Consider the following 24,064-nt stretch of genomic DNA (forward strand, 5'->3'; position numbering starts at 1 on the left):
CTAGTCTAATCAAATAGTCTTGAATATTTGAAATGATCGTCTGGATTTCTGATTATTGCATCTTTGCTTGTTTGTTCTATTGCGCTGAAATTTGCATAGCTGCAAAGACGCGATTTGCAAGGTGTTGTGGAGGAAAGCTGGAATTTTGCAGCTTTACATATGCTACGAGGCGTAATTACATTCTTATTCTGGTGGCAGCTTGATTGCACACCTCTCGGTTGCGTGTCCGACCGCTGCTGTAGGAGCTGCAGAGAAACCGGCTTGAGCCGAGGGACGGAGGAGCGGGAGAGGGGAGGTAAAAGCAGATCTGGATAATGGAGTGGTGACGCGCAAAAACTTCGCATTGGCGTTTATTTATGTTTATTTGGGTGAGTGCTGCGGTTAAAGCAATGTTGGTGTGTAATTTGGTAAAACACAACCATCCACTTAAGATGTGAAAACATAAAGTGCGCCTCAGTTGGAGAGGCGGTAACAACCTCTTGACTCCATATGGTCCTAATAAAGCTGTTAAAACCTTAAAATTACACTATTAAACTAAGCGTATTTTTAAATCACACGTTTTTATCTTCATGTTACGCTTTAAAAAAAATGCACCATTGAAAGTGGTACGAAGACGAAATGAAAGCATATATTTAGTGCGTAATTATTCACCACTCCAGTCCAGGTTTTCCATATGAAGTGCGCCGGAGCCCTGGAGGTGGATAAGCTGGTGGAGCCCGCTCTCTCTCATGCCATGCTGGGCCACAAGGCTCCGGGAGACGCTGCTACACATTACAGAGAACCGGGGATGGAGGAGAGGCGGAGAGGGGTGGAAGAAGAAAAAGTTTCGTTCAAAGCTGGCAGAAAAACTTTCAACATGAAGCCTCGCCATTTCACCACAGCAAAACCTTCGTTATAGGGGGGGGGGGGGAAAGATAGACTTCTTTTGATATTGTTTTTTTTTTTAAGCTCTCAGTGTTTCTCCCCTTCCCCTGTTGTCATTTTCTGTGCGCAAGGCTGGTCGGGGCTTGCTGTCACTGCGCGCTGAGATGTTGGAGTGACCATGGCTGCGCAAGTGGCATCGGCTCCGACCAGAACTAATAATAAAAATAAGAAATTATCCGGCACTTTGGCTCCGGAGCTCAATTCGGGGAAATCCGGAGGAGGAGGTGGAGGGGCAGGGAGCGCGCAGCGGAGCGGACAGATGCTGGGTGCCGGCGATGGAACTCTGAATAATGTAGACCATCACCGACGAGGCGAGCTCGGCAGCATGGTCCATTCAACTTCCGCGACGCACAAAGCTCCGGACGGCCACGAGAAGACCGGGATTAACCTCTCGGCGTCAAACTCAAACACTTCCCCGATGGAAGCGGCTCTGATCGCGAACCACAAGCTGAAATGTGCGGGGAGCGGAGATGCGCCTCAACCTCAACAGCAGCAGCCACCGCCGCCGCAGTTCGGCCAGTTTGCGCCACATCAGCAGCGACAAAGTAATAACAGCAACAACGGTCAGCCCTCCCGGGGGGACAGAAGTGTGGACCACCAGCAGCACGGTGGTAAGGAGAACCTGTTGGTGGGGCAGGAGGAGTCCCAGCAGCAGCACGGCCCGGGGAAAGGTGAGGGGGACCTCACCTGTAAAGCCACGGAGAGGATGATGGGCTCCAGGTTTGAACACTCCAACTTGGGTCCCCCTACTAATAACTCTGAGTTTAATAACAGCTATTACACTTCAAGGCCGTGTTATGATCAGCATGGCGGGCAGCAACAACAAAGCAGTGGAATGGGGGTAACTCAGGACTCCAGTGAAGGGGGGTACCACAACAGCCAGTACGGCCAGTACCCGGCATACCGCGCGGGCTACGGCGGAGGGGCCTACGGGATGATTGGCTCCTCTGGATGCAGGCAGCCAGGCAACATGATGATGGGCAGCAACTCCTCTGCGACCCACGGCAAGTCCCCTGTTTCGGGTGGGTTTCAGAGGTACCCGGGGCAAACACAGCAGCAACAGGGGCCCTCAGGGGCCACGCCAACCCTCAATCAGCTGCTCACGTCTCCCAGCCCGATGATGCGGGGTTACGGAGGTGCTTATCAGGACTACGGCGGCCCGACGCCTCAGCATCAGGCGGGCATGGCTTTGGGGAAGGACGTGGGCCCCCAATATGGAGCCAGCACTGGCCATTGGGGAGGGCAGCAGAGGAACCACCCGCTTTCAATGAACGCAGGCAGCGGAGGGCAGGGCCTCGGCAGAACACAGGTGAGTTCTGGGAGTTTAGGTGCGCCTTGGTGAACTACTATGAAAACAGTCACGGACAGTTTGTTCCAAAGTTGCGGGTTTTAGTTAAATATGTATTTTTATTACCTTTTTAACCGTCCAGTGTTTTGACTTTTTACTGTTCTTCAGCTTTTAAGCTTTACAACCAAAATGGGGTCGGTGTGAAAGACAAAAAGGGAAACACTGATTTTGTTCTTAAGCAATCATCGCTTTACGCTTACACAATTATTTGGTTCTCACGTTAGCTGTTCATATGGTGTAGTTTTAGCGTCAGTTTTAACGCACAGATGTAGAAACTCTGCCGACGTGTTGTCAGACACGTTGCGAAACGCCCCTGCTGACGACGTGTCCCGCTGAAAGCGCCCGTGGAACAAATGCGATAGTGCAGTAGAAACTAGTCAGAATCAAATGTGTTTTACAATTCTTTATTTATTTTTTTCTCTCCCCTGTTTCGATAAGCTAATTTGAAACCGCGCCCGCTTAAGGACCGTCCGTCCGCTCTCTGTGCGCTTTTCCCCCCGTGTGGAGCAGGAGCGCATCCACGCTGCTCGGTTTATTCCCATGCAGCTCTGCTCACAATTTGAATAGTGGTGGTAAACTGTGTTAAAGCTCTCCGAGTTGACATCCAGCCTGCCATCTGATTGGCTCCCAGTGGTCCCACTAAGGCAGAGTGTGTTCAGGAGAAAAACGGGACTCTTGCAGGATTTTGCCATTACGCTTTTGTGATGTTGCATTTACTGCTTATATTTCATTTAGATTGTTTCACGATGAATGATTTATGTTATTTCTAAATACGTATGCAGCTTTTTTCTTTTCTTTTTTTCTTTTTTAAAAACGTAGTTATTCATGGTAATTTCTAACGATTCTCTCATTTTAATCAGTTTCACGGTTCAGAGTTGCATTATTGATATCAATTACAATAAATCTCTATTTTTCTCATTCTCATCTGTAATTAAGCTGCTTAAACCGCTCCCTGTGACCTAGCATCTGTGTCAGGTGTGGGGATCTTCTCCAGTGAGACTTCCATCCATCTGGCTGAATATCTTGCAAACTGTGAATTCCTGACTGTTAGAACAGATTGACTAACAGATTTTTATTATATTTATATTATATCATGTTACATACACTTAAAGTATACTTCCTGGGCAGTTTTGTAAATTATTGTTGTTGTGGTATCACAGTTTTAAGTTAAATATTTTTTTTATTTTATGGCAGTTTAAAGAAGTGTCAAATTATGCAGCTTTGATTTGGGATATGGACGGCTTCATATCTCCCAGACTTTCTGTCAGCTCTACACAAACTGCTGGAGCTGCCAGTTCACAGGGGTGTCTCCAAAAAGTTTTGTCGTGGGTGGTCAGATGGTGCCACCACTGAGCCTCACTGAGTGGCACACTATGAAAAAAAATATCAGGTTTTCTTGATTCTTTTAGGTTGTTTCCATAGCCATTTGAAATCTAACTCTGATTTAAAAATAAATTAAAGTAGTAGTAGTTTAAATATAAATTGAAGTATTATATAGTTTGTTTTCTTGTCACAGTTCAAATGATTTGATATGTCACAACATGCTTTTTTTAAAAAATTTAGTTTTAAATGATTTCAAAATACTGTAGCTCGATTTGTTTCTTACCTACATATGTGATCATATGTGGGTGGAGCCAGGAGGGAGTGGGTAAACAGATAAATGCTTACATTTTGCAACCCAATGAAGCTTGTCATTTTCTCTCCTAAAAGCATCAAAAAAAAAAAAAAATAAATAAAAAAATACCATGCATGTAAGTCCATTTGATTGGGAATGGGGGACAGAAAATCTTAGTGGAGCCAATGCCAGTTTGGAAATCTGAAGCAAAACTGGGCAATGTCCTTCTTACGAAGAGCCATTTCACTGCAGTTGTTTTTGTTGGAGCAAATTATGTGCGCTGCTGGATGGCACATCTGGGCAGCTGGAGGGCAAGGAGGCTGAGCGCAGCTTATACTGTCTGCCTCCAGTGGAAACAAAAGTAGTTCATTAGCCTACATTGTTTCAATCAAAGGCAATTTGTGTTGGGTGCTGAGAAAATGAGGTGAATGCGTTAAGCGTGGGCGGGTTTGCTGTTCCATTGATTGTATAAAATTATTTCCATGAAACGTAGCATAGTCTAACTCTTTTCACGTTATGATTATTAGCGGCTGATTCCGTCTGTCGAGATGTTCGGAAACGGTGTTAACGCAGTTTCCAGCTTCAGTTTCTGGTGTGGATAATTAAAGGAAACCTACCCTTCAGAGGAGTTGGTGCTTTAGTTGTTTTCCCTCTTTAGCATAATGTGCTGTTTTCTTCCCTAACTCCTGCAACATTCCAGGAGCAGTATATCTGCGCTCCAAACATCCCTATGTTTAATTCATGTCAGGAGCAGGAGCACTGTTCTCCTGTACGCTGCTGACAGGCTATGTGTAAAAAAGCAGAGCGATGTAGTGCATAACACTGGTTCCAAATTGGGACACTGATACAACTGCGCTTCACTTCAGAGCAAATTTGGTCAAAGCTCAAAGTCTGTCACCTGTTGACACCCTCCTCGCCCCCCCAATTGTTTTCAAATTCAATTTCCCTCCCCACTACCTCTCCACAGGAGCTTGCTGTGAGCAAAACAAGCGTCCCTCATTTACACCACCGCCCTCCCTCGCCCCCCTCGCCACCTATGCGCTCGCTCCTGTGGCCACTCAACAGAATGAAAACCGAACTGCTGTGTTTGTTTGTCCTGCAGGAACCCACCTTAGCTATGGACGGCATATTTGACAAGATGCGCAGGGGGAAATAAGTATTGAGCATGTCAACATTTTCTCTGTGGAAATGTTCCTGATGGGACTATTGACACAAATGCAAAGGAATGCAAATTAAATGCATCAAAGTGAAACAACACAAGAATTTAGTATCGAATATGCTCATTAAAATACATTGTCTAATTGCTTGAGACCAGTTTGTTGGTAAAGACTTCTTCAAGATACCTGCTGTAGTTAGAAACTAGTTGTCATTTATCCATACAGTCATTCTATCCACAATTAGTATGTTGTTGCGTAGAGTTAATTGCAGTGCCATCAAACATGTAAATTGTATTCTCATGTAACTTGACTAGATTCTCCCAGTATTTTATTGGCCTGTCCAAACATCATTCTGGACAGGTCAGAACAAGTTTTGATGACGGACCTTTTTTTTTTTTTTTTTTTTTTTTTTTAGCAGTGGAGTGGAGTCTTGCATGTTGACCATTAATATGGGTTAAGTGTACTACTTACTGTTTATTCTTATTCTAGGTCTTTCTGAAATTCTCACCAAAGTCTTCTGGCCATCTTGACTTTCCTGTCAGAAATTTTGTAAGCAATACCTTGTTGTCGCTGGTTTATTGTTGAAAGGGATGTTCTTTCGGCTGCTGAATTAAGGGCCCAATTCAGAAGTTTAGAAATATATCTGCCACCAATGCCATCAGTATAATTGGCTACAATAAAGTTGCCAAGGTCTTCACAGAGCTCTGTGGTTTAATCCATCATGAGATCCTTTTTTGTGTAATCACCTGGTAATGGGATACCTTTTTATAGCCGATCAATTAGGAACAAACTAGCTGATATTAATTGGATCTGATTGGAGGCATAATTTCTTTCTAAATACAGGTAGAGCTGGCTTCTTGCCTTTTTTTGTTGCCATTTTGCACCTCCTTTCTTCATTTGCTTAATCCTTTGTTTATGCATCCTCAGAAAATAGCTTTGTAGCTTAGCTTTAAATCAGAGTACTTTGATTCTCGTTTTCCATTTTGTTTCTCTCACTTGCAGCATTCACCTACAGTATGTAGCAGCGAAACCATATGTGCAACCCTAATGACTTATTTCAGCTTACATCATCAACGAAACACTCCTTATAATAAGCGTCTGTCTGTTATAAACTAATCAGAGCTAGAAAACAGTAAAAGTAATTAGCAGATAATAATGAGAGACTAATGAGAGAGAACTAGTGTTGTTGCTTAGATAATTACAACAGCAGCTCTTTGAAAATCTGACCCAATAAAATAAAAATGAATGAACATCTATGATTCCCTCTAATTTATCACTATTTTGTTTAGTGTTTTGTGGGTAGAATTGAAATCAAAGCTCAGTGGAGCTCTATATCAAAGACTAGACCCAATCCCATTCTTGGTAATGTGCTTACCTTGAAATGATCCCTGCTTGCAGTGCTCTGCAGCGCATACTGTTTACATTTCTGTCTTATGAATTATTAGTGTGATATGAACAAAGACTTTATAATGGGAGCAATGCATCAATGTCACTTTGTATTATGCAGCTATCTCAGGGAGCCTCGTGCATAGTGATGTGCCCGACCGCGGATGCGGGAATTTAATTTATGGATCATGTTCTGCATCAGATGGACAGCCCACGATGTCTGGTCATCAAATGTCTTACTCTTTCCTTCAGATTTTCTGTTTCGGTGCGTCTCTTCTATATAGCCTATGCCAGAGCGAGCGCACCGAAGCCTCCGTTGTCAGCACGAAGCAGACCGGCTTTCCCTGCCTCCTCCTATCAGTCGTTTGTTTGTTTTTTCCCTGTTTTGTTTACATCTCAGTCTTGGCCAGACAGCGCTGTGGTGATTAGCGGTGGAGTGAATTTTTTTAATTTGCTCTGTTGTGTCCGATAAGGCCCCATGCAGCATTTTTCATCTGAGTGGATGAAACAGGGAAGCCGTGTAGGTAATTGGCAGGCCGGGGTTATCCCTGATCTGCCTGTGCATTCCACAAAACACCAATTAATTCAGATTTTTTAAAATAAGTGAAATACCAGGTCAGTTATATTACTGGATGTAAGCGTCCGTGTTATTAGCTGACTAATAAATTTTTTTTTTTTTCATATGTCTTACTACACTGTGCACTCATTACTTGCCCTGGAGTCAAATGTTAGTGTGTAAATGCCCTGAAGAGAGAGTTTAATTACTTCGAGCGGGTGTTGATTTTGTGTCGGCTGTTTCTCAGCTCTGTCTTATCTGAACTGTGGATGTGAGGGAGGCAGCAGAAAAACAGAAAACAAAGCAATTTTGAGGAGCAGCAATTATGGTTCATATGGGAGATTTAAATTTTGCTTATATGGTTTTCTAGTCTTGTTGATCACTTATGGTATGTATGCGTCAATTATTTGTGTGTGTCATTTAACTATATATTTATTTGTTAGGGGTAGATTTTATGAGATGTTGATATCTAAATGTAAATCTTTCTTTTTCTGATATTTTTATATTTTGCTTTTATTTCAACAATCATTTTAGGTCATGGGATTGTATAAGCTAATATGAATAAGTTACAGAAGCCCTGATAGTTGAGGCTTTAACGTACTTTGCCATTTCTATGAATGTGACACACTTGGATGAGCATCCGCCATTGTCCAAGCTACTTTTGGCTTAGCTGGACAACCACATTCCACCTTGAGTTTTAGTGTTTCCACGACAGCCTATAGAGGGCGATAATGCACTCTGTAATCAGAGGAGGAGAAGAAGAAGGAAAAGCAAAAATGAAATGATTATCATCAGCTTTGTGTTCTAAGATTTATTGTCCACTCTTGAAAAACAGCAGCTCTCTCCTCATAGTATTTTTTTTTTAAGTAAAGCTGCTTCAATGTTTACCTAATGTAATTTTTGTGCCACCAACTGGCTGTTAGTGTTTTTGTCACTGCCTGTATGCGCCAGCAGTTAGCTGTGCTTCCTGTAACAGCGCCTTCTGTATTGTAAATATTTTTTACCTTAAGCGAGAGTCTTCCAACAAGCTGGCAACATCGTCAAGACCTATATGCTTCATGGCAAATAGAGATTGAAAGCTCAATAAAGATCTCTACTTGCTCTCCAAGAACAAAGACATTTTCACTCTCTCCCAGTGCTGCAAGAAAAAAAAAATAACATCGTTCCTTTCTGGGAACTGTGATTTGTGAGTTTCTTTCAGCTTGTTCCTGGCAGCAAATTCCTCCTCAGTGGTCCCACAACTATTATATGATTGACTCGAAATTTAAAGCTGGTGTGGTTAATGTCGAAAAGTAGAAATGTGGTAGCTGCGTTTTTTCTGCTGGCATAGATTTCTGGAGTTCTGGGCTAGCATTTCTCGCCTTGTTCTTGCCGTCTCGAGATGAAAGCAGGCCTCAAGACAAAACAAAGTTTCTTTTAAGACCTCTCAGTGTCCGCTGGAGCCTCTACTCTGTAAAGTTCTGGTCATTTTGCCTCTTCTTCATATTGTATCTGGGGTAGGTCTGGATGTTTCGTACCCAACATTTTGAGATGTGCATTTGAGGTGCCTTCTTGCAGGACACTTTATTCTGATCATGCCTCAGTTTGTCCCCATCCAAAATGGATGATGCAAATTTTTTTTAGAGCCTACTGTAAGAACCTTTGATCGTGGTTTTAATAATTAATATTTACATGCAGGACAACCCTCAGAGTTTGATCAGGGGCCATAGATCATTAAAGTCAACTGACCTAAAGGAGGGATAACAACCAACATTAATGAAGGGTGTAATACTAAATTATCATAAAATGATGTACAACTAAATTGATTTTTATATGAGATTTGAGCACATGGATGGAAAATGAAGAGAGAAACTAAATGGTAGAGCATAAGTAATAGTTTGACAACATTCTGTGACATGTTCTGCATGTATGCTTAAGCATTGGGTAATTTTGCTAACATGACGTTATTAAGTATTTATCAAAAGCGTGCTAAAATGCAAGTTTTGAGAATACCATGTTTTGTATTGTTTAAGTTTACAGCTAATTCTTATCTCTAAGTTTAAACCTGTATAAGGGGTAGATATTTATCATATTGTTTATCATTTATCGTGATTCATTTCTTATAATGACACGAATTTTGATTTATTGTTCTCACAATAAATTCTAATTAATGATGTTTAAACCCCCCCAAAACTCTCTTTACTGTCGAGATTGGTAGTTATACTAGCTTCTCTACTTAAAAACATCAATAACTACCAATAAATTTGAAAATAAAGTTGCTGTTCAGCTTAGTGATGCAAATAAAGACTGGTGTCCTAAAGAAGTGCATTACAAGTGGGAATGTTTTTCAAGAGCATTAATTGCGTTTGTGAGGCTGTGATTGCTGTGATACACAGTGAGTAATAAATAATTCTTATTGTCACTTTTATCGTTATCACAATAAAGTTCCTCAAAATATCGTGATACAACGTTAAGTTCATATCGCTCACCTCTATTGTAAAAGTTGCCAAAATTGGAAATCCATCAACAAAGAACTTAGACAGATTGGGGACAGATTGATGTCCCCAATCTAAAGAAAAATCCAAGAATGGCATCAGTATTACACCCTGATGCCGATACTGGATCAGATAGCCATCATGTCCAGAAAAACATGGTTAAAGCTTGTGCGGTCAGGCACCCATAGTCTTTCAACAGCCATATATTGTGGACTATGTTTTTTTTTTGTTTTTTTTTTAAACACACATTTGTAGAGACTTGTGTAAGCAATTATTATTTGGAAATCTAGAAATAAAGGCATATTTGACCTGAGTCACACAGAGCGATGCATATTTCTGAGGAATTTGACTGAATGACTTTACAGAGACAGAAAAGGGAGAAACAGAAAATCAGGGAGAGAACTCTGGCAAATGTCATTGCAGTTAAAGTCCTCTCCCTCTGGAGCTTCCCCACTTCAACCTTGTCAGCGACACGAGGAAGAAAAAGTATTTGGGCTTTTGGTCTTGAACACATGTCTGCGTGGTTGTGTGTGTGTAAGGTTGTGCAGGCATGAGGCCAAGTGGTGGTGCCCTTTACCTCTTGTAACCCCACAACTAGCCCCTCCTGACCTTCACAAATGCTAATTAGCCATGTGGAGTTCCTAAGTCGAAGTAATAAATACACATTTCATTTAATCTTTTCTTCTTATGAAGTAAGGGAGACAACTATACTCTTAAATGATGTTCTCACTTTAAAGCTTTCTGCTTTTTCCAGATTTTTCTTTAAATACACCTTGTTCTCCATTTCTCCTCAGGCTCCCAACAACTTGCCAAGTCTCCCAAGGGAGCGGTAGTCAGTTCAGAGGTATTTAGGCAGCAAGCATACCCTATCAAACATTAATATACTAAGCCATACTGATCTCTCAGGTGCTACTGAAACATTATTCTGCCTCTGCTTACTGTTTCTTTGCTTCATGTGTAATAAGTAACAAGTATGTACATAATTGTAGCGGAAAATGTCATTGAATAGAATACAGATAACATATTCCCATAAACAATGTTTTTATGATTCGGAGAAAAGTTTTAAATATTGTGTAGTTCAAATTCCTCACTCCTATAATTTTGTGAATGTCATACCTGCAGAAACAAACCTATGAAATACCCATGAGCATCATCACCAGCTTCTACAGCACAAGGAATCCTGCTAGGCTGTGTACTTTGGCAGCTCTTGCTGTTTGAGTTGATCATAATAGTTGCAGTCATGGAAGCAGTATTAGGCTGTGAAAAATAACAGGTACTGTATACTGCCAGTGAGATGCTGTATGGAATTCATGAAGCAAAAAGACACAAAAATAAAGATGGGGCAAAATATCTGATTATTTTAATCATAATTTTTTTCTTTTTTTTATAAATAGATATGTAATGTCAGTTTTGTTTTCACATAAATAGATTTTTTTTTGTCTTGTGTAATTTATTAGCAAATTTCTGTTCAGGTTTTAACTTCATAACCAGATTGTGAAGCTGGTTAGGAGAAAAATCTCATTTTTATCATGTCATAAAAATGAGATTTTTATGGCATAACATTGATGTAAAAATACCTCTATTGCATGATATTCCCACAACAAATGAAAAGCAAAAATGATTGGCATAATGTAATTGCTTTTATTTAAAACTGAAAAGCTAGGATGCTGCTGAGATAAAATAAATAACATAATGAATAAAGGTAGGTTACAGTTTGTTAAAAATGGACATAATATTTGTTTATTTGAACATATACTTGAACAAAATGACATACAATTTTATTACTCTGTTTCCAACAGAGTGACTAGTGTAATAAACTGATATAAGGTTATGACCTGCTCAGTTAGTTAGCCTGGAGTCAGTTGCTAGACTGACGTATTATTTTAAAACAGCGTTACATTAATAAGAGTGATGGTCGATGATTGTATATATATATATATATATATATATATATATATATATATATATATATATTTTTTTTTTTTACACCAGCCATATTTGTCTATCTTGTAAGAGAGGGAGAACTTTTGGCTGCCTCCTTCCTTCGATCTGCTGCAGACTAGGCGCTCAGGTAGGGAGCGTAGGCACCTCAGATGACCTCACACAATCTTTGCATATCAAATAATCACTGCACTTGTACTTTGCTGCGGTAATCCTCTTACGCCTGTTTTCTGTCTCATTGAGAGGCATAGAAAAGGAGGAGAAGGTGTTTAAAAGACAACAAAAAGGCTTATAGCTGCAAATATCATTGTGTAAATACAGTAGAACTAGTTTTTTTTTTTTTTTACTTAATGTTTTCATAGCACGAGCATCATACTGTCCATGCATATTCATCTTTATGACAAGCCATATATTTTCCTTACCCACAACATTCTCTTGTCACTCTTTACAACTCCCCACCAAACCCTTTCCAAATCCACCAGAGCTGCAGTGTGTGTGTGTGTGGTGTGTATTTTCTAAATTTATAGCCAGTGGTCACAGCAGGACAGTGACGGTCACTTCTGGCTAAAAGATGCTTCATTTAGATAAATTTTAACTCAAGAATTTTGGAAACTTCTTGACACCACATCCTCTTCTTTGCAAGGACATATGCAAAACCGGAAACATGCATGCATATTTCACAGCTCTTCCTGGAGATATTGAGTGCGGGATTTGAGGTTGCATTAGAATGCAGTTTGTTGCGGAGGGTGTTTTAAATACAAAATTTATTCTCGATACAGCTCTTATTTCTTGTGACACCGCCAGACAACTATTCTACATTCCAGCCACTCCTTTGGCAGAAACCGGATGAACTGGAACAGACACTGACAACATGAGTGAACTTTATTTTGAAGCATGAATGTCTTATTTCTTTAGGATATTAATTCTTCCAAAGAATATCAATGCGGATGGCGGGGGCAGATGTTTGCTGTGCACGTTTAATCTCGGGCCCGCGTGTTCCTCGCTGTGTGAGCTTCCCCCTCCCTGCTCAATGAACATCCATTGTTACTGTTGGCTAAACATGCAAAGGTTACTGTAATGTCAGACACATGCCAGAGGGGAGTGTGGAATACCACATTAACATAATCCATAGAAGACCTTCCCTTTCACAAACGTACCCTCGCTGAGCTGATCGCCACAGCTCTGCTGGAGCACGTGGCTGCTCTTGCCTCTGCAGCGCTGTGTGAAACCAAATGAAACGTTCTCTGCGTAAGACACCTGCTAAAGTGTCGGCTTACGGTATTGACCTACATTTTACCTTGCTCGTGCAGGAAGATGCAAGATATGGTCCTTTCTGACCTGACACAGACAGACTTAGTGGCACTCATGTTCGGGATGTCTATAAAGCCTCAAAATAAACTCTTATGGTAGGATAATTTAACACGCACAAAAAAATCCTAAATGTCTCTTTTATTTGGATTTTTTTTTTAATTGCAACAAACAAACAAAACAAAAAAAAACTGTTCCTCAGAAAATAACTGCTGCTGGCCCAATCTCTTGTAACTCTAAATATCACATTAAAATAAATACCACAGAGTTCCTTTTTAAATTTGTACTTTTAACATTTACTTAATTTTTAGGACCCACAAAGTTGTAATCCATCTTTTTCTATTTCTCAACTATGAATATGATGTGACACATTTCTTTTAACCACTGGCCACCAAAATGGGTCCAAGTTTATCTTGGCTCCACACTGAGTGTGCAGGGAAGGTAGAAGAAAAAAAAATCTTCAAAGTTCATTGTTGGTGAACTGCTGGAAAGAATCGCATGAATAAGTCTCCAAAACAAACAGACACTATTTACATGCCAAGCAGTAAAAAAAAAAGAAGAAGAAAGGAAACTCTTCTGTCATCGTATCGAACACATAAACGTGGAATTAGCTAAATCCTACCGGGACTTTAACTGAATCTGGGAACTTCCGTAAGATGAGACTAGAGGCACTTTCACACCAGAGCTTTGTGATCTACTTTAAAAGACGTAGAGTTTGTTTTCTTAGATTGTCTGCCGCAGACCAAACAAATAAGCAAAACCAGGTGGAACAGAGTCTGTAAACAGTTGACTTTATAAACTAAATAAGCCATTAAATTATACATTTCTAACCTACGTGCAGTTGTAAACTTGAACAGAACATAGAAAGGGGTGTGTGAAAAATATGTGGAAAATAAGCCATACCCATTATTTAGCACGGTGGGGGATCCATGATGATTTGGGCCTGTTTCTCATCCAAAATGAACCTTGATAGAGCGCCTTTCATCATACAACCTTTAAATGCCAGACTTTACTAATCTGGTGGCCTTTATCAGACAGCTGAAAATGGGTTGTTATTGGTGTATGATTATTCAAAACATATGGCAAAATCAACATAGCTAAGCTTCACCAGACACAAACAAGCAGGACTTCCTGTGTTCTCAGACCTAAATCCCACAGAAAACATGTGTGAGTTGAAGAGAGCAGAGAGAAAAAGATTTTTCCCACTGAATAAATATACTGCAGCTAAAGGTTAGACGTTTCTCAATGCAATAAAAACTGAAATTATTATAGGGCTTTTTACACATCTTTTCCAGAGATGCTAAATAAACCTAGTAGTGTTTCAGTAATTCGGTGGTTGTTTATTTAAGTCAGTCTTTCCAGCAGTAACTATTTCTGATCTTTTTTTTTTTAGAATCACCACAGAAATCAACACAAAGCAGCCGCTGGTCTAATATTTAAAACATTCAGTGTTAATTAGATGTTTGATGGTGGTTGAGACATGCTAACATGTTGCCCTCTCACCCGCTGAGGCTGGAATCTGTGCCGACAGTCGGGGTGATTGTTTTGATAATAACGTGTGCGCCCAAGCCAGATAAGAAAACTCTCAGTGCTTCTTTTTTTCCCCTTTCTTTTTCTTTTTTTTTTGGAAAAGCACTTTGTGTATTTGCAGCTCAGTCTGACTTCAATGGTCAGCATTATTCTGAGAAAGCCATTGTTTTCGCTCACATAACTCATATTTTAATTAGTGCGTCTTTGGAAACTCCCTGCCTGTGTTGTGGTTTTTTTTTTTTTTTTTTTTGGTTGGGCAGTGCAGACTCACACAGCTTCTAGGCATTTCTCAACTTCTTTTTTTAACACATCGGCCACATAAAAAAAGATAAATAAATAAAAAGCCAAGTCATGTGTGGAAATTGTTTCAACTTTATGTTTCTCTCCTTTGTATTTTAACGGCTAGAGCAACCTTCCTTCGAGTGTTTCCAAGCTTATGTCGTTCTGTCTTTTGGATGCTAGTTGTGGTTGACCTTGATGGGTGACTACAGTTCCTACTCATTAAGTAGTAAAGATGAATGGTTCCATTATAGCAAAGAGGGGAGGGGGCGAGTAGGGCCAATTAGTGGTAATTAACAGCGGAGACGGTGAAGCGCTCTGGAGGGCACCCTGACCTGGACTCTGGAGGGAGCAGAGGGGAGCAGGGAGCTTGTGTGTGAAGGAAGTTTACCTCTAAAAGTAATGAAACGATGTGTATTTGTATGAGATTGTGCAAGATGTGTGTGCTCATTATCAGAAAGATAATGCAAGGATGCAGAATCACTGTATCCTTGCAGACACTTTTGCATGGTGACAGATGGAAAACATCTCATGGGGATCCAGCATTATTTGGTCAATTAGAGGTGATGAGGTCAAATGCCGGCAGCACCTCACTTTGACTTTTGACTCCTGATGTGATGCCACTTTCCCCTTCTGCCGCCCTTTAGTTAGGCCGGGGAGTTTGTTAGGTCTGAGAATAAAAAGGCCCCAAAAGGCCAAGCCCGTATATCTGTATGTGCTAATGAACATTGTATTTTTGTTCTTAATTAGGGATTTTTTTTGTGTGCTGTTCTGCTAGTTTTCAGCATATCATCATCAAGGTGAAATTCAAGGGTGTTCTGTGAGAAAGTATGGTTGTGTACTTTCTCTTTTCTCTCCTCCTTTTTCTCACTTTTGATTTACCATGCATGCAAACACGAATGATATGACACGATAGTTCAAAATGACTAAATATGCAAATAAATTTCTGATATAAGCTGATATTATTTTGAAGAAAAAAGCAGAGTTCAATAGTGGAGAGACATAATATTTTACATTGTTATGAAAGCAATTTTTTTATCATCAATTTTCAAAATGTTCAAGGGACTAAGCAAAAACATTTGATCAGACTTTTGCAAATCCTGTTTCAGAGACTGCTGCCCTGCAACACAGCGCATCCTCCTCAGTCGCTATAACATGGAACTACATGGAAATTCTTGCACTTCACCAAACCAATATTCATTTTACTTGGGAACAACACGGTTGTGCTCTTACTTCAATAGTCGCGTTAGAAATGGTACTTTCAGGGAGAGAGAACGCATTTGTTAAGATTTTTTTTTTTTTTTTAGTTTTTTTCAAAGGGGTGCTTTTTTTAAATCCACTGAAATTGCAATGCCTGCTAAACGGACGACTTGAGGAGTTTACAAAATATTAGAAGTCAATTGTGCATGGGAAGGCCTATTTTCTATATCGCCGGCTGAACAAGTGTGTAGTTGCATTTGTGCAGCTGCCTCTACCTGCATGCCTGTTCAGACTTTTAAGACACCGCCGCATCTACAGTCCCTGTTGCTTCAACATATCGAGACTTGCGTCTGTATAGTGGTGCTGTATATATATATATATATATATATATATGTGTGTGTGTGTGTGTGTGGTGTGGGGGGGGGATATAACGCTTTGAGGGCGGTGTATATAATAGAAATCATTACCAGTAATGGCCTTGTTCCCCACATCCTTCATATTCATTCCCTTTTCCTCTTCTGACATTTATTTCCTGACTGCTTGCATATCAAATATTTAAATAAACAGAATCGGAGGTGGTGGTGGTGGTGGTGGGGGGGGGGGGGTATCAGTTGAGTTTTGCCTGGAGGAGATGGTGGGAGAAATGGCATAGGGAGAAAAAGGGATGGATGATGACATTCATTTTTGAAATGAAAAAAAAAAGAAAAAGAAAAACAGGATTGGTTGGGTGTGCTAGTGGGAGGAAAAGCAGCCACAGCAGCATTGGAGACAAAGTGGGAGTAAGAATGCTTTGCTAGGGTCCAGTCACTTCAGATGGAAAGGGGGGGTGCCGCATTTGTGGGTTTACACCAACCTGCTGTAAACCAGCGTGTATGCGTGCATTCATTTGAGCGCCCCGGACTTTGTTGCAGGGCTCATCCGCTTTCGGTTTTCTGGGGAGGCTGCATGAGGATGTGGAGGAAGACTGGTGGCTTGTAAAAAGCAGCCCTCAGTCCAGAAGCTGTATTGGTTGCATGAGAAGCAACAATGAGATCAGAGTGCAAAACAAAGTAACGGTGGGGAGAGCGGGGGGCGGACGGACGGACAGACTTAAAAGAGAGGTCAGGACAAAGGAAGGTCTGAGACATGGAGAGCTGATGGAAGATCTGTTTCTTCCTTCCTCATATAGAAGATTGAGAGAAGAAGAGACTGTAAACGGTATATATATCTTTTAAACCGACTGACTGTCCAGTTTCACTCTAGCTGGCATCAGTGGCCGGCCCATTAGTGTCAGGCTAATCTTAAAATAATTAATTGTGAAGTCGACGCTTTCTAAAGAGTATTGTAATTGAATCCTAAATTAGGCTTGGGAAAGAGGACACGTCCTGCTTTGCTGCAAGTCTGTTCCCATTCTGCTGTCACACACACTGACACACACTCCCGCATGAGCTTCAGTGGGTCGCGTGCGCAGGCATTCAAGAAAAAAAAAAAAAAAAAGGAAAACAACAGGCGAAGGAAATGCTAATGAAATGCATATTTGGGGAGAGAGAGGCCATCTATAATTTAGCTGCGCTCTTTGTGTGTGAATGATGTGTATGCAAGCGCTGTGATTTATTTTTTGTTGTGAAGAGGGGATAATTCTGTCAGAGTAGGCTTTTATTCTTGTAAACAAATGTGTGGAAAAAAGAGCCGAATAAAAGTGTGGTAATAAAGTAAACAGAATGGTATGAATACATTTAGCTGTTGGCATGAATAATTTGTATACAGGAAAGTGGGGTTTGATGAAAAAGAGATGACAGAAATGAGAGCTATTATGTAGCCTGATGAAATTTTGGATTTGGCCTCCACAGAGTTGCAGTTTTGTTGTACTTGCTTTTAATTTTTTGGGCTTTATGTCAAACACTCTCTTAGAGAAGATAGCTTTAAAGCTACCTGCTTTAAAGCTAGTAGCTTTCACCACTTTGATGACATCACACAAGGCATAAGGCAACTTGTTGTAGTTATTTTGAATACATTTATTTGTAATTTTCTTGTTTTTTCCTCTTTCATGTTTAATAAAATACCTCCTCCAAAATGCCGGCTGATGCTCAAATACACACAAAACAGTTTTATCATTTTTGTTTTATAGTGTGGTTTTTAACACTTTGTACTGTGTGAAGTCCTCTAGTTTGTTCCATGTTTTTATGCCTGTTTTCTTTTTTCTCAAATTCATCCTTCAAAGGACTTTACTAACACCAGCTGATCAATTTGATTCTTCTTTCACTTTCGCTGCATTGACCCAACTTTACTCCAAGCAAAAAAACAAAAAAACAAACAAAAAAAAGGGCACTTTTTTTTTTCTAGATTTTAATAAAATTCCTATTCAAGGTTATTTTTTCCAATCCCAGCTAATCAGTTCAACTCGTGTGGCTCCTGTGATGTCATCAACTCAAATACATATATATATTTTTTGTTTTTCTTCAATGTGCTTTTAAAAACATTGCACAATGTTACATCCTGCCGCAGAAAGCCTTACTCCATTACCCACCTCTGCTTTAATTGTCAGCACAAAATTGTTTAAAAAAAACAAAAAAAAGTACACCACTGGCAGCTTTAACAGAGACACACACAGCACCTAATGAGTCCTCATAAATGAGGCTTAGTTTAAAACACTTCTGGCCGCAATGCTTTTCATGAGTGACCCCTGCAAAGCTATAGGCAATAGAACCTGCTGGATCAAAGCTCTTGGAAAAGGCTCTACCCTCTATAAATGTCGGCCCAGCTCCATAACCCTGGATGGAGTCTGTTAAAAAAGATGATACAGGATCTGGGGTCAGGAGACAGTTTGGCGAGGCAGCAGTGGAAGCAAAGCAGCCCACAGATGTCTTTCATAAAAGTCAAAGGGAAAGACAAACTCTTAGTTATTTTCTTTCTTTATTTTGTCCACCGAAATGCTTTTTAGTTTAAGATTTATCCAAATGTCTTTAAGTTTATTTTGGTTTGAAAAAAAACAGAAGCACATGTAAAACATTGGATCTAGAAAACGTTGCCACAAAAACTTTTTTTATTCTTTTTTTTTTATCACTCAGAAACTAGTTTAACCACTTCACCAACATGTTGTTCCCTGCCATTCGCCCCAGTGAACTTTCACTTTAGGTTCCTCTGTTTTGAAATGACTTTGTGAGAAATTACATATGGTAATCTGTCTGCATCTGGATGACAAATCAAACGTTCCTTTAGCTGCTTTCCAAATGTTTGAAACCTGCTCAGCTCTTTATTTGGCCCAGATCTGACAGCTACAGACTTGGCTCAGAACATCCCATTTTCTCCCGGGCTGGCAGAGATGAATAACAGCAGAGAGGACAATATTGTGGTCCAGCTAAGCACGACTGACTCTTCTGTCTCTGTGATCCCTCTATCAATAAGGAACACAGGCCTGTCAGAAGACCTGCCAACAGCCTGGCTGTCCGCGCAGCCTGCTCTCTACGCAACATCTGGACACAGATGGTACACACTGATCTCACACACACACACGCACGCACGCACCCGCACACTACATGTTTTACTCATACTGGCAGACGTTCACAGACATGCTGCGCATTTACAGTTTGTCAGAGTACCAATTTCTTGTTTTTGCACACACAAACACAGTTGGCTCACATTTGTTTTCTACCTACATGCTACAGGTAAGCTCCTATTTTCTATCACAAAGTTAGACGCGCTGCGGGAAGAAATGCTTCTCCACAGGAAATCGAAGCTGCACATTCCTGAGCAAATCTTGAATATATTTAACTCAGAATTATATATAGAGTAGGTTCAAAAAAGATTGCTGGGTGCTGTGCCTTGGAGCATTGTCTGCAACCAGAGGCTGCCAGTGCGGTTCGTTCAATGGACAAGAAGCAGGAACATATATTTTGACCCGTCTTTTGCTGTTAAAACATAAGCATCCATGTTTACTCTCGAGTGAATGTAGATCCATATGTTAGCAGTAAAGAATTATACGATTTCCAAAACTCTTCCAACTTTTTCAAATGCAGCATGTTTTCTGGCAAACACAGGTTTAAAGCTCAAATAGATTAAAAACAGCAGCTTTGCTTTACTTTGTTTTGCATTATTATTGCATTATTTAAGACACACACTCTCTCTCACACACATCTTGAATAAATCAAAGACATGTAATAGAAAAGTATACTTCATTTTCATTTTAAATTAGCTATTTTGAAAAAAAAAAAGATTATGGAGCTGACAGTTTAGGTTGACTTTGGAATCTAATGTTAACAATTAGCTTTCTGGTAATACTAAAACAGCACTCTCTGCGTGTACTCCCTTAAAAATACAGATCATTGTTGCAACTTTGATATTTCAAGAGTTTGCAAACATCTCCAACCCAGCATCTTTAATGACAGAGAGAAACAGAGACCTCAAAAGAATAAAACAGAGCAATGTTTCCGTGTTCCGTTCAGCCTTCTTGTTACCTGCTTAAGTCTTGCTCTCTCTTGCTTTCTCTCAGCCTTAATCAATAACAGGTGTGGACATCCACTTCTGACAGCTTCCTTTAACAGTAGCAAATCTACTTAGCTAATTTTGAATCTTCTGGAACAGTATTCACATTTAGTTGTGTTGCCAGCTTGACCTGATGTTGCTTAGTGATGGTCCATGTCCTGATCAGTGAAACATCCAATTTTTTTAATTGCCAATTGTGCAGTTCACCATTCACACTGAAAATCATATGAGTCCTGTCACAACAGCTGATTCCTCTGTGCAACTCTGCAAAATCTGCCTTTCAATAAAACATGAACGAGAAAAGTCAACAGGGCATTCACGCTGAAAGGCTCAATTCACTGTGTGATCACACTGCTACAAACACATTGTGGCTGATAAAAAACTCTTCATTTATTCCAACTGAGATGTTGAGATGTTGAGATGTAATGAAGTCTAAATAACTGCAGTTTCCCAGTCATATGTTATTCATATGGTCCACCGTAAACATAGCTGCCCTGGGGCTCAGTAATAATGGGAGTTAATGGTGGAGTTCCCTGTGAGTCAGAGGTGTGCATGTGCAGCCAGGCCATGCATCAAGCTTCCCACAAGCCTGGAGCCTCTCATTGATCGGCCCCCAACCCCCCCCTCATGATTTCAGCCAACTTCAGTGATTGATTCCCAGTCACGGCCCAGGAGATTGGAGGCCTGGCCTGGGCTCATGGAGCCCGGGGCCTCCCAGAGGGCGACCTCGAGGGCGCTGCAGATGTGGGGGGGTGGAGAAGAAAAGCTTATTTCCAGGGCCCATAACCTCAATCCAGAGGACCAATTCTGGAGAAGCCTTCACAGCAGGTATGGAGGGCAAGGAGACACATTCATTACAGGAGAAAATTAAGGCCACATCTGCTGCTGGCTGGACTGTTATATGGATCTACGGGGGGGAAAAAACAAGATGGGGAGTTGTGTGCTTGAGAATATGCGGAAGGTGAGAAGGTGATGGGATTTTGGTATGTGAGGGTTTGGAGAGGAAACAAGTCTGTCTGTAGTAGCTCAACGCTAACACGCATTCACAATGTTCAAACCTCTAACCCGCTGTGCTTCACTCAGCATCACCGCCGCCGCGCTTCAAGAGGACGCCCTCCGCGTCTCTTTACGCCGGTTGAGCAGAGCAGGAAAACTTGTATGAAAATCAATTTTTTTTTAATTAACTTTGTAAATTTCCAGCTGAGCTATCAGAGGCGGGGGAGCCTTGTGTGTCACGCTGAGTCCGATAATGAAATCAATCAGGTTCAAATTGTTTCAGGTGACTATTAATGAGTATCTAATATCAGCCTGAGGAGGAAGGTCAGGATGGTTGTTGTTTTTGTTTTTAAAGTGATGGATCGCTTGCCTGAGAAACAGAGATGGTTACACCCGGAGGAACTGAGCAGTTCTCCAAAAGGAAGAAGAAAAAAAAAAAAAGTTCATGAGAATCCATGTTTTCATGGGAAAACTCTTTAACTGCATGACAGCAGTGACATAATTTCCCTTTTCCAGCTAATCTAGGATTGCTACAATGTCTCTCATAATTGCCAAATGAAATCAAGGCACAAGCCAAATAAAAGGGAAGGGGGTGTATTTTTTCCTTGCTTTACATGCTTCAATATTCATAATTTTTTGCAGCTGCATCTTCTTTAGTGGGCAGCCTTCCTGCCCGAGGAGCTCGTTAAGCTTTGCCTTAAAGGAAGACTAATGGATGAAGGAGAGAGTGGCCCCTCAGGACCCTTTAGCATCATTTCGGTTGGTCTTCATGCTTAGTGTTCATTTACAAATTTTCACCCTAGTTTGAGCACAGTAGTGCTAGTAGCACTTACTAACGCATTCTGTAATACACAGGAACTTGTTTGTAATTATTTGTGAAGATATTTATTTTTTCGCCTCTCACAATGCATTCTATATATGGGAGCGTTCCAGTCTGCACATTTACGACCAACTTTTCCACTTAACAAGATAGGTGGAGAGAGATTTTAAAAAAAAAAATAGATAACACTTTTTTTTGATGGATACATTTTTATTCATAAGCATTCTAAGCTGTATTTTAATGCATTAGTTTATAACCAGGATTGAACCGGAATGCATATGACTTTATTGATGTGGTTGTCTGTTTTGCATTCAGTCTACTCGCCTTTTAAAGCAGCATGAGATGTAAATTGCGAATTGGCAATGTACAATACTGCATTGATTTGAGTGAAAAGAAAAATGTATATATATATATTTTTAAGTCTTTGAAAAAAATAAATATTCTTTATTATTTAAAAAATCAAATAAAATAGCAACAGTCTTTGGGGCACCCCAACGCTTTTTGTGTTGTTTCCCCCAGTTGTGTAATATCGTCTCCCTGTTGGGTTCTGTGAACAGAGGAAGTTGGAGAGAAGCACATTTCTCTTGCTCCACTCAGATTGGAAGATTTTCTTTTTACTGTTAAGTGCTGCTTTAGATCTTATTCGTCATAGAAAGACTTTCTTGAAGTAGAAATGGAATTTTTCTGCTTAAAAAACACGGCACAGAAATAATCCATTGTTTAAGATTCTAGGAATTTTAATTTCCAAGTAAATAATCAAAACTGTAAAATGAGCTTTGTGCTCTAGATTGTATGCATTGTTTGTTTATTTTCATCCATGAGTGCCTTCTTCCTTCAGTGGAAATCTGAATGAATTCCATCTGGGAAAACTGCATCCAGACAGGAGATTTGACTGCCAAATTCACAATGTGGCTCCTTTCACACATGCTTCCTCAACTGTTTGCACACGATTGCATTTTATTTGTTTTCATTCCCTAATGGCGTGTTGCAGGCATGTCAGGCGCATCTCGTTTTTGTCACTGAGATTTTTTTCCATTTCTTCCCCCCCTTTCTCCTTCTCCTTCTCCCAGCCGCCTCTTTAGCTCCCAGTTTCGGCGAAGGAAAAGGGCTCCGGTGACCCTGCGACCCCAATCTCACTTGAGACAGATGAAGCAGCCTCTCGCCTCCTCCTCCCCCCCCTCCCTACCCGCTCTCTCCCTTTCCTGTCCTCCGTTCTCCTCCGCTCCCCCGTCCTCTCTTCCCTTAATGACGTCTTTGTGCGGGCCGTGACGAACCAAACGCCTAGCAACTTTTTCCCCGACACACACGGGTGGGGGTTCGGAGTGGTCAGATGAATTTCTGAGCGTGTGTTGTGTCTGCTGTGTAAATATTGGTGTCAACTGCAGAGGGCATGCCGATCAGCAGCTCCGAAGGACGACGCAGGAGAGACGGAGCAATTATGAAGCGTTGCGCCAAACACAAAAGAACGCACAACAACAACACCTTATCTGGCTTCTCTTTGTCTGCTTTTCTCTTTCTCAGCTCGCCGCCTCATTGGGAATCATGCACAGTGTATGTAAACAATTCACCTGCCTTTTCTGCACCTCTCTTCCCATTGCCAGCCACTTGTCATGCCTTTCTGCCTGCACCATCCAGGCATGTTGGGCTGAAGAAATGTAATTTGGCTCTTCCTGTCTCCCTGCGGACCAGCGCTACTCTTCACACTGTCATTCCTTATGAGTCCTTTTACTAACAAGGCATGCGTGCTGAGATGCGGGATTAGATTTAGTTGCAAGACATAATTTACGGAGTTTGTTGCACTTGGAGATAAAGCAGACACATGGGGATGTCAACATGCATGCGGCACAGCTTCTGTGTTCTCGGGGTTGCATAGATTTAAGTGGCAGATCTGCAAAAGCTAAGATTTCTAGTTTGTTGTCAGTATTGAGTATCTGGTTTGGTGAGTCCTGACAGTGGAACGAAGTGATGAACCAACACTAATGAGGGATCTATTCCTCAGGGAGGCTGGGCAGGGAGGAGTTAACAGTGCGCCGCTTCTCTCCTCTCTGCTTGATGACATCAGTATTGTC

General features: G+C 40.8%; 1 protein-coding gene across 5 annotated transcripts in view; it reads left to right on the forward strand.

Annotated features, from left to right (window-relative positions):
* The first annotated feature begins 669 nt into the window (after positions 1 to 669).
* Positions 670 to 24,064, forward strand: part of LOC106951782 (AT-rich interactive domain-containing protein 1B-like) — a 226,538-nt gene continuing 203,143 nt past the window's right edge. For 3 of the 5 annotated variants that reach the window (XM_015039508.1, XM_015039515.1, XM_015039501.1), the window contains exon 1: positions 670 to 2,233. In XM_015039508.1, coding sequence (XP_014894994.1) covers positions 1,043 to 2,233 — 1,191 coding nt within the window. In that variant the 5' untranslated portion in view covers positions 670 to 1,042. The remainder of the gene's footprint in view (positions 2,234 to 24,064) is intronic. The other 2 variants (XM_015039485.1, XM_015039493.1) reach the window with 1 other exon arrangement.

Source organism: Poecilia latipinna, unplaced genomic scaffold (genome assembly GCF_001443285.1).
Source record: "Poecilia latipinna isolate Pla-1442-1.1 unplaced genomic scaffold, P_latipinna-1.0 Scaffold28, whole genome shotgun sequence".
In the NCBI taxonomy this organism is placed as follows: Eukaryota; Metazoa; Chordata; class Actinopteri; order Cyprinodontiformes; family Poeciliidae; genus Poecilia; species Poecilia latipinna.